This window comes from Heliangelus exortis, chromosome 11, assembly GCF_036169615.1.
Source record: "Heliangelus exortis chromosome 11, bHelExo1.hap1, whole genome shotgun sequence".
NCBI classification, from domain to species: Eukaryota; Metazoa; Chordata; class Aves; order Apodiformes; family Trochilidae; genus Heliangelus; species Heliangelus exortis.
In genome coordinates this window covers 10206869-10224261 of record NC_092432.1, presented here as the reverse complement: position 1 = coordinate 10224261, position 17393 = coordinate 10206869, and the positions used below count along the sequence as shown (strand labels likewise).

The 17393-nt window shown below is 39.2% G+C and overlaps 1 protein-coding gene and 1 long non-coding RNA gene across 9 annotated transcripts in view; both read left to right on the top strand.

Moving 5' to 3' along the window:
- PDE8A (phosphodiesterase 8A) overlaps positions 1-17393 on the top strand; it is a 153085-nt gene that overhangs the window by 32140 nt on the left and 103552 nt on the right. The window contains exon 1 of one of the 8 annotated variants that reach the window (XM_071754423.1): positions 416-1178. The exons of 5 other annotated variants lie outside the window; for them this stretch is intronic. In XM_071754423.1, coding sequence (XP_071610524.1) covers positions 924-1178 — 255 coding nt within the window. In that variant the 5' untranslated portion in view covers positions 416-923. Of the gene's footprint in view, positions 1-415; positions 1179-1516; positions 1684-17393 lie in introns of those variants that run through there. 2 more of the 8 variants (XM_071754424.1, XM_071754431.1) reach the window with 2 other exon arrangements.
- Positions 314-624, top strand: LOC139800876 (uncharacterized). Its single transcript, XR_011727986.1, has 2 exons — positions 314-421; positions 562-624. It is a non-coding gene; the product is annotated as an uncharacterized lncRNA (long non-coding RNA).

Below are 17393 nucleotides of genomic sequence, written 5' to 3'. Positions count from 1 at the left end.
CGGTGCCGCCTGACGAGGGGCTCTTCCTTCCGACGACGGGAACCTGCATGTCAGCCCCGCGGTGGCCGCCCGCGACCGAGGCGGCGCGGGAGATGCCCAGCGCGGCGTGAGGGGCGCAGCCGGGTCCTCGGGGCAATCTTAGATTATTATTATATTTTTGAAAATTATTTATTTCGGCCCCAAAGCACACCCCAATCGCACCCCCGGCACGGCTCCGAGCGGGACCGCGAGGAGTGGGCGCTGCTTAGCGGGAGCGCGGAAGAGGAGGTGGGGAGCGGCCCCCCCGGCCCCGGCCCGTACCCGGGTTAATCGGTAACGCTGTGCAAATCCCGGTGGAAAATGCTCCGTGCTCCGGACTAGGAGGGAGGCGATGGTGCAGTGCCCCCGGCCGCTCTGAGCGTCCGGCCGAGAGGACACTCGGGTGTGTGTGCGTGTGGTCTGGGGCTTGGGGGCTTCTTGTTATTTTTGCTTTCCCCACTCCCTTCCTTTTTCTTTCTTTTTTTTTTTTTTTTTTTTTTTTTTTTTTTTTTTTTTTTCTTTCTTTAATATTTTTTTCCGAAGGAAAGAAAATCCTACCAAGATTCTCAGATGGCTTAGAAAAATTAATAACAATCTGTGAAAATATGAAGTCGACCGGTTCTTGATTTGCCCCCTTCCCTCCCCTCCAGCTCCCAAGCCCACTGCTGAGATTGAGATAAAAGGACCCACCTCCTGGAGGACGAGGAGAACAGACACGTTTCTGGAGGTGTAGAAGGGACGGATGGCAATGCTTCAGAGGGTAGCGGAGACGCAGGGAAGAGATTCAACCTGTTAACAAAAATTTAAACAGGGGGAAAATACCAACGGAAAGATATATATATATATATATATACACACATATATATATATACAATTTAGAAGTATTCCCCAGGTGGCCACAAAGCATGGGCTGTGCTCCAAGCATCCATATCTCTGACAGCAGAGTGGTCTATCACAGTAGCAAAGAGTCTGAGGAGTGCAATTCCCCTCACCAGACCAACACAACCATGTCTCAACAGCAGCAAGGCAACCCCGTCCCAGGATTATTCATTAAATCCTCCAACACTTATAAGGTGAGGACTAATTCCTCTAAGAAAGACAAGAGGGAGAACAGCCAGAGCATGGAGGCAGAGACCCAGACCAGCAGATCCAGTGTTAAGGTAAAAAGGGTGCGAAACATAGGCACTGTTTCTCTCAGAACAGGAGTTGGCTGTAGCAGTTTAACCAAGGAGTCTCCCCGCCGAAGCGATTCGCTTGCGGGGGAGCTTTTCCCGGCTTGAGCTACTTTTTGTTTATAAACTAATCCGTCTCATGAAATGACTTTATAGATGTAGCCATGCCTTTTTCTTCATTCCACAAAACGAGTTTTCCTAACGGTGGGAAGGAGCGCGGTGTGCTTGACCCCCTCAGTCCTTAGGGCCGGGGGTACGGGTCTCGTGGAGGGCCCGTCCGCCCGTGGGGGGATGCGCCGTGCGTGGGAGCTGCACTGCACTAACTCCTCTCATCTACGTGTTTGTTTGTGCCGGGTCGTTCAGTACTGCTGTTTGTGCTTGTCTGGTATGGAAGCAGAACGCAGGGTGAAGCGACCTGCTAGCTGGGTGATCGATTTGCATACCTCCTCCATTCAGAAGGTTGAAAGGAGAGTGACAGCGGTTTTTGCTCTGGGTACTGATTTACATCAAAAACTTGTTGACCTTGTCTTTAGCTGCAAATCGGGTATTTTTGTGAGGGTTTTTTTTTTTAATGTGTGCTAGCATGCATACTTCTCTGTAGAGATACAACACAAGGTTGTATTAAGTTGACCGACACGTACTGAAAAAGATAGTAATGTGTGATTATTTTTTTTTTAAGTGAGAGTAGTGTGGAGTGCTTGCTGGTCTATTTACATGCTGTTAATGGCCTGTTTGTTTATGGGTTATACTTTAGTTCCTAATGCTGTAAGTTTTGATTATTTTATTCCTTTGCTTTTTTTGGAGGAACTGTCTCTTGGTCTGTGAAAAATAAGGAATTGTAAATACAAAAATAATCAAATTGTAGCAGCCCAGAGGATATTATATAACATGTCTGATCTGCTTTGGGTAACTGTGATAAGAACTGAGATAAGACATGTTGTAAATACAAAGATACAGACTTGAGATGCAGACAAGAACTAGCTAAATGTCAAGTGTCTTGCAGACTCACAGAAAATATAATTATTTGTATTTTTCTTAAGATTTTAATGTGTTCATTAAGACGGCTTGTTGAGTATTGACTTGTAATAATTTTCTTCAGTACTGTGGGTGATTTTCTTCAATTGTTTTCCTCCAGATTTGGGTTTCATAGTTCATCGTAGTTTATAAAAAGTCCCTAATATGAGCAGATACTTCGGAAGTTGTGAGTTGGAGGAGAAATTAACAAAATCTAAGGCAAAACATGAAGCTGCAGTGTTTTACTCTAAACTAAATTTTTGTGTTAATAACGCTATGCAGGAAACTGAACTTTGTGGCCCTGTTCACACATATAGACATGCTTATGGCATATTTAACACAGTAACCACATTAAGGAAGCTTAAGTTGTCATCAGAATTATTTTGCTGGCTGAATTTTTAATTGTGATTATAACTGCCCATTACAAAATATAAACACAAAATATTCTTAAAGTTTTTATTCTGTGGATTTGTCTTCTGTGTGCTTGCTTATGGGGAAAAAAACAACTCCAAAACCTGTTTCTGGAAGCATGCATGGAAAGCAGTCTTAGTTTTGTTAAATTCTGTCTTTTGATTTCAAGAACTTTCCAAAATCCTTGTTACTAGGTCTGGATAATTCAGCCAGATGCTATATTGTTGGTGGTTCATATGCATACTGTAATCTCATTGGCAGTCATTCTGATTTTTATCACTCGCTCATAATTTCTGCCCTTGTCATCACTCTCAGCACATTGCTGTGAAATGATGGGTTTTGAGAAATGAGAATGGAATTCTGTTTGTGATCAGCTGAATGCAAAATCTGTTGGTCACATCACATCTGCTTGATTTTAATGTGCAGAATCCCATGGTACTCCGTAGAGCTGTGAACCAGCATAGTATTTCACTTTCTGCTTTTATAATCTGTGTGTGTAGTGTGATCAGATTTACAGTTGTTAGTGTGCTAGAAACCTGTGTTGTCTCAGAGATTGTGCTGGAGAGAGGGCCACACTATCACTGGGGAGCAGTTTTCACAGTGCAGTGGAGTTGTTTGGGAAGAAACAAAGTGTGAGAACAGTGAAGATAAGGGACAGGAGCCTGAAATCAATCCCTGAAGCCAAAAGGAGTATTGAGCAGGACATTGTGCTGTTTTGGAGTTAAAAGGATTTTTTATTCGTGGAAGAAAAGTAAGAATTAGTGTGATACCAGCAGCTATTGCTATTCTTGAGAGTGTGCAGTGCACCATTTCTGGTCCCTGAGATACCTTCACGTGTACAAAAGGTGTTGCAAACTTTCTGTGCTTTGGCTGATGGGGGTGTCATCAGAATTTGTGTGAATAGCCAGTAACTTGTCTGAATGGTATTTTCACTTGGTTTCAGGGTATTTTAATTGAAATTCATTCACATTCTGTTGTTGCATAGGCACAGGCTAAAGCTGAGAAACTCCTATGTGAGAGCTAAGTACAAAACTTGGCCCATGTATAGATCTCATATTTTCACTTTGTCTGGCATTGGCATTGAGTTTTTTGAAGTAAGTATAGTAGGTAGTGCAATAACATTTATTGAATCAGTTTTTTAGCTATAATGCACATTTTTCAGGTCAGAAAGTGTCATAAAAAGAAGTAACCCATTCTAGCTGTAAAATAACATTATATATATTGCTGATTAGCCCCCAGACTTATTCTGGCTTTATGTGTATGTCTTATTATATCTTTCTTCTGGTCTAATAGCACAGAATCATTTTCTGGGTGTGTGGTGTGAGCATAGTTTATTTTGTGATTTTGTGATCAATTTACAAACTGTAGCTAAAAGCTACTTGTTATTCCCTAACATGGAAAAAATTAAGTTTACCTATAGCAATTTGCAGTTCTGAAAGTGTATGTGTGTGTGTGCAGAGATTCAGGCCATAATATGTATTTCTGCTATATTTGAGTATGGTGATAGTGTATGAGGAATAGAGGAGCCCTTTTAATGTATTATATTTGACCATGGAACCTGTATCTTCCTCCTTAATTAGTATTTTCATAGTGGCTTTCAATGGAAAATTTCTGAACTTGAATAAATGTAGTGTCTAAAAAAGTGAACCAGCCATGAAAATTCTTCCCTTAATGTTCAATGTATCAGCTCCACAGCTTAAACTCTGTACTTTTTACAGAGAAAGAAGAGCAAGATTTAGAGGCAGTAACAGTGATTGGGGATTGATTATCCAGTGCTACATTAAGAATATCAAGTGACATCTGTTACTGTTGCAGAGGAGAGTTGTCCTGATTTTTTAATTTTATTTTTTTTTAGCAACTAAAAGTATCAAGAAAGTGGACCTGAAATTGTGGTAGTCTATCATTTTCATGTGTACTAGTTATGTTTTTATTTTTCAGACATTTGTGTTGTTGGATTTGTGGTAGAGGTACTTGGCTTTATAAAAAATTGCCTAAACACCTTTAGAGCAATACCTCTGTTTAGTCTATAGTGTAAGTGGAGTAAATGTTGGAATGGTTTAAGGAATTCTTGGGCGTTCAGTTAAAATTGTCTTGGGTATTCATAAGTGAATACTGTCCCAACACCAGGTGTGTGTGTCACTCTTTTGTAGTGCACAAACATACACTGGAGCACATACATTGCAAGTATATTTTGCCCTGTCATTCCTTTACGTATCTAAGATTTCCTTCCTCTTCTTTTGTGTAACTCTGTCATGTATATTTAACACCAAGATATGTGTGTTTGCTTGCAAGGGGATCAGAGAGTAAAACCAAGCCTCCTTTGTAGTAAATTAAAAGTAATCCTAAGCCAGCAAGTCTAAATGTGAAATAGCCTTTTGATTTGTCAGCTGGTGTGGGACAGCCAGTTTAAATCCATGGCCCTACAGCCAGTAAGTTTTCTTAATTCAAACCCTCTGAAATTGCCTGAGAATTTAGTGGCAGCAAACCAGTGGTTGCATAATTCTGCCTACAAGAGGCTGTATGCTAAACTTGTACCTGCAGCACTGAAATGGGTCTCATTTCAGCATTTAACAGCACATTATTTAGTCAGTTAAGCTGTCTGCTCTTTTCCTGTCTGTCTGGTAATCCCTTTCCCTTGGAACAGGCGAGCTCTCCCTCCCTTTGAAACTCCCACACGTACTGTCCATGCTTCCACTCAGGCCATCCACCCTCTCTTGATTCTCCCTGTTCCCACTGAAACTGTCCTCAATCATTTTCCTGACAAACCTCCCATTGCCCATTCCCTCCCACCCCCTAACATCAGCCCTCCTTTATCCAGTTCCTTGATCCCACTGAGAGGACCCTTCCCACACTGACATGCACAAACTTTTCTCAATCCAAATGGCTCCAGACTTTCAGGCTGATGCTTTTTATGCTGTTGTTGCAAGGCATGAGCTGTTTTTCTCCAAGGTATGGGAATACAATTTTTTTAATGGCATGAAGCAAACTGATACAGTAACCATGAAACCGGGTTCATATTAAAGTCTTTTTTTTTTTTCTATCTTTTTTTTCTATCTTTTTTTAAATCTAATGTTGTTTGTAATGTAAACTGGAAAATAACAGTCTGTAACTCACTGCACATCCATGGCTGGACCACTAAGGTAGTATAAGCTGTGGTTTTAATTTTTACAGCATTATTATTGGTAACTCTCCTGGTCATGCAAACCAACTCATGCAAAATTTGTCACTGCATCTGAGGGCAATTCCATGTGTACCTGAGATGAGCTAAGTTAGACCCTGCATTTTTGAAGTACTGACTCTTGGTAAAAACTTCACCGAAACTTTTCAGCTGCAAATTAATCTGCCAGGCACAAAGCACTGACTTCTCTCTGCCCTTTATATTGCTCATAGAATCATAGAATCAATTCTGCCCCTGCAATCTTCACTGCTCCTGGTCTGAACTTGCTTTGTGTCTCTTCCCTGGCCATTTTAGATAGTCAATTTCTAAGCCTTTCCTTTTCTGCCACCTGAATGTGTCAATAGAGGAAATATTAAAAACAAGCCTTTATTTTTACAGTTCTAGGTATCTATCTTAACTGTGTTATACCCTTTGTATTCTTATTTGTATGGCTCAGATTGAAGTGTAAGTGCATCCACAGTGAGAAATTGCCTAGTTGTAGAATATACTTATAAACCAGGCAGAACAGGAGGTGATACACTCAATAGTTCTCTCTCCCTTTTTACTGTTCCCAGTATCACATGTGGTATGGAATTCCAGAGCAAGATACTAGCATTGCCTTGCTATTTAAGTTGCCAGCAATTCAGATTTTACATCCATAATGCTAAATCTAAATATAAATTACAAATATGAAATCATGGAATGGTTACACCCAGTTGCAGATGCATCACGTTCAGTGAATTTTAGATTAGAAGATGGTTACAATTTATGTAGAAGAAGATGAAGAATGAAAAATGTCTCGTTGAGAAACTTGCTTGTAGTTCAAATGAGACTTAGAAAAAATACTGTTTGGAAACTTACTTTAATGCATGCTTTAATATCTGTTCCTCATGTTCAAACAAATGTCCATGTCAAGAAATTGAGACATATTTGAAAGAGAATTATTTTTAACATCCATTGAAATTGTGATATCCAAGAGTTGCCATTACCTACAGTGATAAATTGCTGTTCTACTTTAGTTATTATGTGAACTTTTGTAAATCCCTCTTGGCTTCCATCTTGAGAAGGGACTCCAGAATTGGATTTCTTAAGCAATAGTAACAATGCACTGAAAGTATCCCACTTTTTGAGCACCTGGAATACCAGATTTGACTGACCTTCAAACAAATCCTCAAAGAGAAAAAAAAAATAATTTATATATATGGACAGCTAGAGCAAAAAGTGAAAGAAACCTAAAGAAAATATGGCAGTGAGCAGGCTGGCCCCAAGGTGAAATTGTTTCAGTACAAGTTTTATGTAAGTTGTCATTTTGTCAGGGGAACACAGAAGCACCTGCACACATAGAAGAACAATTTAGCATTGTGTTCTATTTTGGTGGTGTGTATGGATATAATATGTCCAGATTGTAAACTGCTTTACCAGCCATGGATGGAATAAAAACATTGTTAGCAATGTTTCTGAGCTTGCACGTAGAGTGTGATTTTATGTCCAAAGTGCATTTTTCTATGTGAATTGCAGTGTTTCCCTATGTCAAACCCACTCATTCAATAGAGTTTACTAGGAATTTTCTTGGCCTCGTGGCATTCTATGCCTTGCTATCCGTCCATTGGGTAAAATAATGAGGTATCTTGATTTAACCATAATTTAAATTGATACAGGATGACAAGATGCAAATGGAAAAGTTTTAATGTGCATGACATACTCAATAGTTTTATTGCCCAGAGTCAGATTTTTAAGTTTTCAAAGACATCAAGGAAGTGTGGTTTTTAAAGCCCTCTGCTTTTCAAAATGATTTTGGCATCCATCCCCTTTTAGGTTCTTAAAGTCCCTGTTAAGGCCAAAACATGATCAATGGTGTTGGTACACACTGTGAAATGAAATAGCAGGGTCTCTAATCTGTGCATTCTTCCAGACCATCCCTTGGGCTGACCTGTTGGCCTCACATCGAACTCCCAGGCCCTTTTCTCCTTTTCCTTGTAAAAATCTGTAAGGCTGTCACTCTGCATAAAGTAAAAAGCTTGGCATTCTGTAAACCAGCTCCCACATGCATGGCTTTGTTTCAGGAGAAAGGTTGAGGGCTAGAACCTGCTTTTTGACAGGGAAATACATTGACAATCCATTTTCAATGTGGTTGACGAGGTAATTTGATATAGGTTTTGATACTGTTTTAAATTTTTAAAGGCATATGTATGTAAATAGTTTATGTTCTTGCAAAATAAAAGAACTTGGAATAATAAAAAAGAATACTCAGGATTTTAAAGCATTTCTGGGAGTAAAATACTGTTTCTAGTGAAAAAGACTTCCAGTATAAGGGACTTGTATTAGGATCCCCCCTCTTTGCTTGGAAAAGGTTTTGATACTTTATTAAATCATAGACTATTTTTGAGTACTCTAAGCCTAATTTCTCTGGGAATTAGAATGATATATTGATCTATAGTGATATATGTTTGTTGGTGTAAAGACAGTCTCATTGTGGGCCAGATGTCTTTCATTCCTGAGTGAAATAAATAGGAAGTGCAAAAAAAAAAATTTTTTTAACCAACCTGTAAATTTAATTTAATATGTTTGTTAAATAATTTTTTTTAATTGAGTTGTTTCTGGTTCTTTAATGGAACAGAGAGATCACCCTTTTTGCAAAAGCAGAATTTTTTTGCACATTAATTAGTGCAACACATTAATAAATTAAGTTGTACAGGAAACTTCAAAAATGTGAAAGATCAAACATTCTCTAGTAAGAGGAGTTTTCCTTTATATATCAAACATTTTACATAGTGACATGAACAGATTTCTGATATCGTTAAGGGAATGGTGGTAACCTTGAAATCTTTTCCTTGTTCATGAATTTCCCAGTTTCCTAAGTAAATCCATATGAAAAACCCCACTGAATCAATAGGCAAATATGAAAGAATGACAGCGTCTACTTCCCACTGTTTTTAACTCTGAGTTAGATGTGACCTTTAGTTCCCTACTGGGATTCAGTGGAAACTTCATGAGGCCCCATCTTATTTGCCACTAAAAGACAACGTATTTTTGAAGTTACACATTTACCATTGCTTTCTGTCTTTCAGATTGAAGTTCTGTTATCTCCAATAAAATTTAATCAGATAAATAACCTCAGCAAGTGAACAGCAAAGTAAACCTTCTTTATAAGGATCTTGTTTGAAAACAACTGTGCTAGTATTTTAATTTAAGCACAGCAAAAGAACCTGGTTCCACATTGAATTCAGACTTCCTGTGTTTAGGAGCATTTACACTTTTGCATGATCAGGTAGATTATGTTTCTTATTCATATGGCATTATCAGTATTGTGTCTCTTCTGACACTGAACTGCACAACTCTATTTTACAACAGTGGTTTTAATTCCAAGTTTTTAAGTGCACAAATAGATCTGTATAATAGATAAATAATAAAGATCAGCATTCGGCTAAGATGCCTGAGTTTTTTTGGTGTGGGTTTGTTTTTTTTTCTATAGAAGTTTGGTGAGAAATTCCACAAATGGCTGAGGACAACCACACCTACAACATTGTTTACTTGAAGAAGTACTTGCTCTGCACACCGTTTGCAGTTTAACTGCTTGGTAAAACTGTACCTTTCTATGAGCTGGAACTCAGTGATGAGTATCTCATTATAGGACAAGTATTGGGATGTAAGTCTACAAGCACTGGAATCCAGAGCTCTGCTTCACACTGTGGATGTGGATGGCTCTGGGATAGCTGGCAAGATACATGCACTTGATTTTTTTAAAACAAAGCTAAGAATTATTTTCAAATGCTGAACAGGTTTATTGATTGCCCAGTTCTGACTCAAATGACAGTCCTTCAGCCCCATTAAAAGCTGTGGGCTTGAGGGTATATCTGAGGCAGAACTTTGACTCTGTTTACCTCTCACTATAGTAGAAAATAGCTCCCTGTTGAATATATGATTTGGAAATAAAAATAGTGGCAAAAATATTTGTATTAAGAGCTCAGTTATTTTCTGCCATTCCAGAAAAACATCAGTATAGCCCCAGTAGGCAAGTTCCTGGCTATACTGAAACTGTTGGCAAAGTTCTTACAATTTTGAGAACAGACAGAATTTGATTTTTTGTCTGTAAGCAAAACTTACCTGGCTGCTCTGACGTGCAGCTAAGATATCAGCCCTTATGCTCGGGTTTATGACTGCTTAATCCATAACTAATGCAAAAAGCTATCAATAGCTGATATTATTAAATTGACAGCAGTAGTGGGGTAGGAAATAGATTTGTCTCTTTTTTTGTTTTTTTTTTAAATCTTTTTCTCGGTTTATAGCATATAGCAGTGGGGGCTGTTCTAAAGCAGTAGTTTCATAAAATTATAAATTGCTGTGGCTCCAGGTCATAACTGAGACCTGTGACTCTGTCACTGTTCTTGAGAGTGGTGACCCTCCAAGTTAAAACTTTGAATTTCTAGGCATCCAAAAGGACTTCTTCTCAACATACCTGTACCTGTTCAGTTCTCTGCTTGCATCTGAAGTGTGTTGGGATGTGTCAGGTTGCCTGGTGCTTTGTGGTTGCAGGTGACCATTGTGTGGGTAATGATGCTGTGGTGTGGCCAAGGCCAGAGACACTGAGCTGAAATCAGAGGAACCAAACTGCCACTGGTCAGTATGTGACAATTCAGCCAACTCACTGCATGTTTGTCTCTGCTTGCAACCTTGATCTTCCTTGTGTGTCATGCAGGATCAGGGCCATCATGTTCCCAGGAACGTAAGAGCTGCTCTGAGATGAAACTGTGTTCATGTAATGCAGTGCTTTGTCTCCGACAGCAGTCAGCAGACTGTGCTTTGGAGAAAGATTCAGGGAATCTATTTAAAGGTACAGAAATGGGAAGAGTCTTTCATGTTCCACTTCTGGCCCTGCCCATGGCAGGGGGGTTGGAACTAGATGATCTTAAAGGTCCCTTCCAACCCTAAAAATTCTATGATTCTGTGATTTTGTTTTTCACAATGCTGGCATGGAATATGATAATTATTTTTTTGTTGTTGTTGTTCCTTAAAACTTAGTTGCTAAGTTGATAAATACAATAAAGAAATTGTACTCTTGAGTGGTATTTTTGAATGAAGCATTAATATCCAAACCAGTGTTAGCACATACGTAGCACTGAAACAACATCAGTGTGAATGTTCCTGTGTATATTTCTTCAAATATTGTGACAGGGACCAAGAACACTGGGTACATGTGTCTAGAAGAAGATGAGAGGAATAAATTGTAATGAAATATGGGTTTGCATTTTGCATTCATGACCAGAAAAGCTAGTGCTTCTTTTCATACATAAGGCAAAGTTTCCTGGTGGTAAAAAGAAGCTGGGAATAAACATGGATATAGTAGAGAAATGAAATATTTCAAAGCCAGGCAAAGAGGGTTCTGCAAACCTAAAGATCTTTTGTTTTGTTAACAACTGTTCTGAGGGAAAGAGTAAGTCCTATGAACTCAGATGCTCCCTCATGGTTCCATTGATTCTGCTTTAACTTTTAATTTTCTTGGGATTTGTTTTCTTTTTGTCTTTTGCCATGGAAATCATCTGCTTTCTGCAGAATTTCAGATGAAAGGGCTGTTCTGCTTCTCCTGTCAATTAGTTATGCTATCACACATCCTCATTGCTGGAGATGATGAGTCTTGTTCTTTGCTGCTTAATGCCATGGAGCTGAGCTCTGTCACAACAGCAGTCAGGTCAAGTTCAGTGGTGGTGCTGTCACAGCCCCTAAACCAAGCAACACGACTGTTTTCCTTGGTGAACAATATAATGTTTTATCTTTACCTAAATATGGAATGTTTTACTTTGGAGCCACTGCTTACTTTTTAGAAGGAGTTTATGTTTTCTGAAATATTACTGCAAGTTACATCTCTTTAAAAAGAATATGTTAGAGCAGTAGCTTGTAGGGAACCATGTTTTCTCCAAAAAGGAGCTTGCATAGCCTTTTCACAGCATCCTGCCTCTGGCAGTCATACCAAATAGCTGCTGTCACTGTTTATACTTTACAACATTTGGAAGCTTACCTTTTTTTTTTTTTTTTTTTTTGTGTCAATGCTAAGCCTTGAAGTTTGAGTGGGAGTGGGGCAGAGGGAGCAAGCCCTGCTGGTGGTTGGCAGAAGGTATGGGAAGTTGGAGAGATTTTCTGATCCCCAGACTTAGCCCCCAGTGACAGTGTGACCATGGGAAAATTGCCAGGAACCACATTTTGAGAGGAGCTCAATTGAAGTTCAGATTTTCTAAAAAGCTGAGCTCTCTTGTGAATTGTTTATAGTGAGTTTCATAACTGGACTGTCAAAGTGAGCTGAAACGACCATCTCCAGTTTTGCCAATTAAACTAAAAAGACCTGATTTTTGGAGGTTACATAGCTCTGAAGTTTTCTTCTAACTGTATCCTGGCTGTTCTGATTGCTAAGAGCTCTTACAAGGCTCTCTTGTGCTCTTTGGGCAGTATGAACTGGCACATCCTTAGAGCACAGCAGAAGAGAGTTCATCTTGTCCAAAGTCCTTGAACAGTGGTGTGAATTCTTCTTTGTGGGGTACCCTTGCTTTGTTGGTATACAAAGTCTAAGCAAATGAGAGAATTTCAAGGACTGTGGAAGTGAAACACACCTGGTGCAGGTTCAGGGAATGGAAACTTTGTCCTCTGTTGCTTCTGGCACACTTTGAGGTGTGCTAGGAGGTACAGACTGTGATTGTTAAAAGGTAGTTGTTGATGTTCAACCCTTTATTCAATAGACAAGAGTTATGTGGCTTAAAAGGTGCCTTCCTGATATGTTGCCTACTGCCATGGCTTCCTAAATTTAATCATGAAGTCAAGACTAGAGGCCAGTGAAGAATGTAAGTGGTAGGGGCCAGTGCTTCACTATGGGAGATGGGTTTGCTTGCAGGTTTACAAGTCTCAGTTGTCTCCGCAGGCATCTTACCACTCTTTCATAACTAAGTAGAGTCCTAAAAGGTTGAAAGATCTAATTTTTGTCATAATCTGGTGGACCAAGGACACTGTCTCCCTCAGTTGTTTCCTAAAGTGTGTGTTGAGCCATGAGGCCGTGTGGTCTCTTGCCCTTTCTCCACAGAGGACCTGCAAAGAACTGTCATCCCCCCTCAGGAAACCTGATACTTTTGGTCAATAGCCCTTTACATTTTTTACCCAGCTGACTGATTAGAGAAGTATGAAGTTGCATCCACTTGTTGGGATCCATTGTGCCAGTGCTGTTCCATTTCAGGATAAAGGTACCAAGGAAGTGTTCTGGTGAGCACAACTGAAAGCAGCACTTCTCTGGCTGAGATCAGTCACTTTGACTGCTTTAGGATCTAATTTCCTCTCACCTCTGTAACAATACACTCACTAACAGTAAATACATGTGAAATATTACCAGGGAATCTTTTAATGCTTGGCTACTACTGGTTTTATGTTACATTGTAAGAGTTACAAGGACCTATAGTACCTCGTTGTTGCTTTCCACCCCGCTCCCTTTTACAGATCTGGATGTGGGTGAAGTGCTTGTTACTTTGTTCCATCATCTTTCCCAACCTTGGGAGGTACCACTCCAGCAGGTAGAATTTCTAGGAGATCCTAAAGGAGGCGGGATCCCCACAGCCTCCTGTAAAATAGTTTAATGATTTTTAAGGTAAACAAACAAATCAATGTTAGAAGGAAAAGCATTACAGGATTGCCAGGAATGGGGTCTGCTGTTGTGAGGTCCTCCTACCATCAGTAGTCTGAGTTAGGTCTGGGAAACCTCAATCTCTATTCTGAGGAATAAACTGGGGCCATCAGTAATGGTTTATTTAAACACAAGCTCTTAAACCCAGAATACTTGATTATTACAAGTCAGTTTGGTTACTACAGATATTTTTGTTCCAGAATATACATGAGGAGACTGTCCAGAGGAATATGTAGGGACAGGGTGTTTGCCAAGCAGCTTGCAGTTAATTTAAATAGAAAACAAAACCTTGAACTGAGATATATCCTAACACGTTATTTTTTTAATCTTGCCTGCACAGGGTCTGTAACATCTGTTAACCTGGTTATGGTACAGTGGTACATGTTGAAGTGCTTTATCTAAGCCATGAAGAACAAGGCTGGAAATACATCTGGGGAGTGTAGAGGAGCTTGGTTTTCCTGATACTGTCTGAAGTTTTCTGCCTTCATCTGAGTAGGACAAAACTATCCCACCATGGGTACCTTGTCAATGCCATCTGCAGAACTCCATACTGTGTGCTGAGAACTTGGAGCTTCACAAGGTTTCCAAGGGAAGCTTTCTTTCCTCTCTCCAAGTTGTACATGTCTTTCTAGAGGACAGGCTTCCTTAAGGAACCATCTCTGACTGTTCTTAAGTGCTTATGCTTCTTAACTATCTAAAAATAGGAAAAAATTATGAATCTTCTCAACATGAGACAGGTAGGAGGCTTTCTTTAAATACTTTGTGAAATAGCAGTACCTTTTATCACATGTTCTTTTAATTTCTTTGTTCAGAAAAGTACACAGAATTTTCTCACAGTGCATAGCTGGGCACTTCCAGAGCCTGCTTCTTCACACAAAATTCTTAAAAGATGAATATTAACTAAACTTGGCTTAATGAAGCTGACAATTTCACAGCTACTCTGAACAGCTCGTTAAACTGCAGGCTGCAGCTTCTTCGCAGCCAAACCTCCACAATACATCACACAGTGAACCTGCTGACAGGAGGGGAGAACTTCCAACTCATGCTTCAAGAGATCAGATTTATTACTGCAGTCCTGCTTCTTTTAAAACCAATTAAGGCCTTCTTTAACAGATAATGAAAATACTTCTATATGTAGTATGGTCCTGCTTAGCGCTTTGCATGTTAAAGCCAGTGTTGCTTTACATGTGCTGCCAAGTTGATGGAGGTGTTGGGGTGAGGGGAGGTGACTGTGGCTGAGCTGCATGGGTTGCAGCTCCTGTATGATACTGGCTGAAGACCTACAGTGATTTTTTTACACTTTTTTTTTTTTTTTTTTTTTTTTTTTTTTTTTTTTTTAAATGGTCAAACTAATGGAATTCCTCATTCATGCCACTCAGCTCACTTAAAAATAGAGAACAGCTCATTGTTATTTGTTTCTTTATAAATTAATGAATCTGGTTTATTTTTCTGCTTTGTTCTTCCCCCTTTTCTATTCTGATAGTGTAGAAAATTTAGCCTCTCTGAGAGCTGTTAAAACACCTGCTGAAAGTAATGGGAGACTTGGGTTTTCTGACTGCAGTTTACCTAGCTGGGTTTCTTCAACTCGGCCCTGAACAAATAAATAGTAAATACTGTTTCAAAGAAGTTTGCAAACCTCTGCTGCCCATGACCCTGAAAGATCCCATCATATGTTACAACAACAACTGTCTTAGGTGATGAGGTATCCTCCTCTCACCTCATATGTAAATATTGCAATAGTCTGCTCTTTACGTTGGTGATTTCTTACTGACGTAAGGGTAAAGCCCTGCTCTGATTGCAGCAATACTGATACTGTTGTGCTTATGACAGCACAGTTTATGCCATTTGAGAGTACAAATACAATGGTATAAATTCTTTCACAATATAAAGTTTCCTTGTATTTCTTGACTTGTGGAATTATACTTGGGACACATTTCTCATTTAGAAAGTCTTAAAACAGCCAAGGCCAGGACTGTCTGAGGAATGTTACCTAACTTGGACATATTAGTCAGGGATTTGGATTTTTAATAATATTTTATACTGGGAAAATCCCTGTTGTGCATAGAGTGATACAGGATGGAGGTGTGGGGAAAAAAGCTTTTGTTAGAAAAGCTTGTTTCATTTGAGGAACTGGTATGAAGTACACCAGCAAAACCAGTTTTGCCTAATGCTAGCTCCATTTGCAGTGAGAAGGCTTCCCAGGATGCTCACTTTATACCTATGCCAGGATTTAAGGACTGTGGAAGTGAAATGGATGTGAAGTGAGAATCTGGTACAAAGTCAGCACATGGAGTCCTTTTCCTCTGTGTTAAGTCTTTGGACTGTGGTACCTTCTGGCAGCTGACGTTGCCTTTGCAGTAAGCAACTGTAGCAGTGAGTGGTCTAAGGAACTGTGCTACCACACTGAATGCTGTCACAACACTGGCACTGTTTGGGGATTTTTCCTCTTTTGCACTGATAGATTTAACAGGAAATAGTCTGGCCAAGGTAGGAAATTATAATGTGGGTATTTGCAAACCTTTGGTAAGAAAAGGCATTTTTTTGTCAGTAAGGCTTTGTAGGCTAGACCAGCCAGTAGAACAAACAGAGGGGTAACAGTCCTTGAATTAGGACAAATAAGTGATTGTTAATGGCCTTTGTCCTCTGTTGCTGTTTGTGTGTCTTTTACTGTGGGACATTGCTCTTCAGAATGGGCTGCAAGTATGTGGCTCTGCATTCTGCAGCTTAGGGGTTTAGGAAAAGTTGAACTCTCAGTTAGTTAATTTCTGATAGATACAGAATTACCAGGTGTGGTTCGGTGACAATGTGATAGTAAGGCAAAAAGGAAATGTGTGATCCAAATGCTGGCACCTCACAGCTGCTTCTGCAGCACAAGTGCCACTTTACTGCCTGTTTCTGCTTGACTTTGTTACTTTGGCATCCACGGTGGTCTGTAGTTTTTCTTTAACTTGTTCGGTTATACATAGTGGAGGTTCCTTTTTACAGCCCCTTCGTTTTGCCATTGTGTTCTACCTTCAATTGCCATTTTCATGTTTCTAACTCTCATATGCATGGATCCATAATTTTTTAGGGTCATTTTAGGGTATGTGTCCTCTCATTGATGAACTCATATCAGCACTTCTCAGTACTGTTTTTTTGTTTTTTGTTTTTTGGTTTTTTTTAATTTTAAAATACAGCGTTTTTGTGAAGGTTATAGGAAGGTCTGGCTTCCTCCCACCACCCACTGGCATACAGCTCAAAGCTAGAAATGATAGAATCTTTTTGTTTACAAAGAAACTTAGCTAGTAAACAGATCTTTCTGAAAACCTTTAGTACACACAGTGTACTCTTAATCATTTGCACCAAGGTCAATAGCCCGTAGAATGTCATTATTATAAATCAATCTGATATTAGAGGAATATTTTTGTAGATAAGTGCATAAACAACTATTTTTTTCTCTAACTTCAGCTAAAAGGCAGTAAAATTATTTCAATCTAGCATACTAGAATAAGTTTTTTTTAATTAGCTTTCAAAATTGCAAAGCTGTTCTACGCTTAAAATATTTTCTTCATTGACATTTTAAGTTGTACGTATGTTCTTGTGTTGCTGAACCAAAAGAGGTAACATCGTAAAGGAACAGTTTTTCATAGCATGAAACATCAATAATTAGTTGATGTGTAAATTAATTATAGCTTGTGGATATTAATTTTAGTTACCTGATTATGAATAGACTGTCATAAATGACATTAAGCATGGACTCCTAGTCTTGTATGATTCAGCTGGTGCTGACACAATTTCATAATAAACATTAACTTTTTTTCATCTATTTCTGTAACCATGTCAATTCAGATACTTACTGTGAAAAGAGAATATCTGCACAAATTGTTGTGATCAAACTGAACTTACTTTGATCTGAAATGGAATTTGTTTTTTCCCATTACTAGGAATCTTGGCATGGCTATCCAAATTACTGAAGTTCAAACTAGTT